Source organism: Meleagris gallopavo, unplaced genomic scaffold (assembly GCF_000146605.3).
Source record: "Meleagris gallopavo isolate NT-WF06-2002-E0010 breed Aviagen turkey brand Nicholas breeding stock unplaced genomic scaffold, Turkey_5.1 ChrUn_random_7180001956376, whole genome shotgun sequence".
NCBI lineage: Eukaryota > Metazoa > Chordata > Aves > Galliformes > Phasianidae > Meleagris > Meleagris gallopavo.
The window spans coordinates 2538-4261 of NW_011216924.1; the positions used below are offsets into that span (position 1 = coordinate 2538).

The following is a 1724-nucleotide window of genomic DNA, read 5'->3' on the forward strand; positions in this document are numbered from 1 at the left end:
CTGCTCACCCCCGCTGGCGTACTCCATCACGAGGTAAAGGGTCTTCTCTGTCTCGATCACCTCAAAGAGCTTCACTGCAAGAGGACGAGTGGGGCTGGGGGCTGGGGGGGGATGGCCGCCCCCACCGTGTCCCCAGATTTGGAGGGACAGAAATCCTGGTGCTGTGGGGTGGCATTTGGGGGCTCACCTATGTTGGGGTGGTTCAGGACCTTCATTATTCGCACTTCCCGAAAAAGCTGCGAGGAAAGGATGGGGGTCAGGTGCTGTGATTTCCACCCCCCCCCCCCGCCCCCATCAGCCAAGGACAGGAGGGGAGATGGGGGCTGGGGGAGCTGCGGGCCACAGCGAGGGGTGCTGGGGGGCGGAGGAGGAAGAAGGGGGGGACCATCACCTTCTGCAGGCTGGAGGAGTTGAGCTGCGTCTTGTCAATGATCTTCACAGCAACCTGCAGGGAGAGGAAAGGATGGGGCTGAGACAGAGCTGCGCCCACAGTGAGAAGCAGAGGGTGAGGACCAGGAGCCAGCAGTGGCCTCGTATCACAGTAGGGTCACAGGGTGAGGACCAGGACTCAGCAGTGGCCTCATATCACAGTGGGGTCACAGGGTGAGGACCAGGAGCCAGCAGTGGCCTCATATCACAGTGGGGTCACAGGATGAGGACCAGGACCCAGCAGTGGCCTCGTATCACAAAATGAGGACCAGGAGCCAGCAGTGGCCTCGTATCACAAGATGAGGACCAGGAGCCAGCAGTGGCCTCATAAAACAGTGGGGTCACAGGGTGAGGACCAGGAGCCAGCAGTGGCCTCATATCACAGTGATGAGGACCAGGACCCAGCAGTGGCCTCATAAAACAGTGGGGTCACAGGGTGAGCACCAGGAGCCAGCAGTGGCCTCATATCACAGTGGGATCACAAGATGAGGACCAGGACCCAGCAGTGGCCTCATATCACAGTGGGATCACAAGATGAGGACGAGGACCCAGCAGTGGCCTCGTAAAACAGTGGGGTCACAGGGTGAGCACCAGGAGCCGGCAGTGGCCTCGTAAAACAGTGGGGTCACAGGGTGAGCACCAGGAGCCAGCAGTGGCCTCATATCACAGTGGGGTCACAAGATGAGGACCAGGACCCAGCAGTGGCCTCGTATCACAGTGGGGTCACAGGATGAGGACCAGGAGCCAGCAGTGGCCTCGTATCACAAAACGAGGACCAGGAGCCAGCAGTGGATGGCCTCATAAAACAATGGGGTCACAAGGTGAGCACCAGGAGCCAGCAGTGGCCTCATATCACAGTAGGGTCACAAAATGAGCACCAGGAGCCAGCAGTGGCCTCATATCACAGTAGGGTCACAAAATGAGGACCAGGGGCCAGCAGCGGCCCTGTCGCTGGGGCTGCTCACCTCCTTGCCGGTCAGGACGTGCCGGGCCAGTTTGACCTTGGCGAAGTTGCCCTTGCCGATGGTTTTCAGCAGCCTGTAGTTGCCGATGTGGGGCTGCTCGTCGGCGGAGGTGGCCGAGTTGCGGCCCCGCAGCATGTTGGGGCTTCCCAGCTCCCTTCCCGTCCGCGTGGCCCGACGCCGGCTGTGGGGACACACGGAGGGGGAGGCTCGGTTTTACGGCCCCCCCCCCCGGCCCCCGAGGAGGAGAAGGAAGGAAGAAAGGGGGGGGGGGGGTCGTGGAGGCAGGCAGGGCCGGGAGCAAAGTCCGGGTGTGCCATCACCGCGCCCCGG

The 1724-nt window shown here is 61.9% G+C and overlaps 1 protein-coding gene across 1 annotated transcript; it reads right to left on the reverse strand.

Moving 5' to 3' along the window:
- Positions 1-3: 3 nt before the first annotated feature.
- Positions 4-1604, reverse strand: LOC104917158 (serine/threonine-protein kinase MARK2-like; the record flags this gene model as incomplete). The annotated part of the gene is made up of 4 exons (XM_010728264.3): positions 1395-1604; positions 392-445; positions 188-236; positions 4-74 (listed from the first exon to the last, which is right to left on the reverse strand). Coding segments are annotated over exons 1-4 (309 nt in total), but the record flags the coding sequence as incomplete, so codon positions are not given.
- Between the last annotated feature and the right edge of the window lie 120 nt (positions 1605-1724).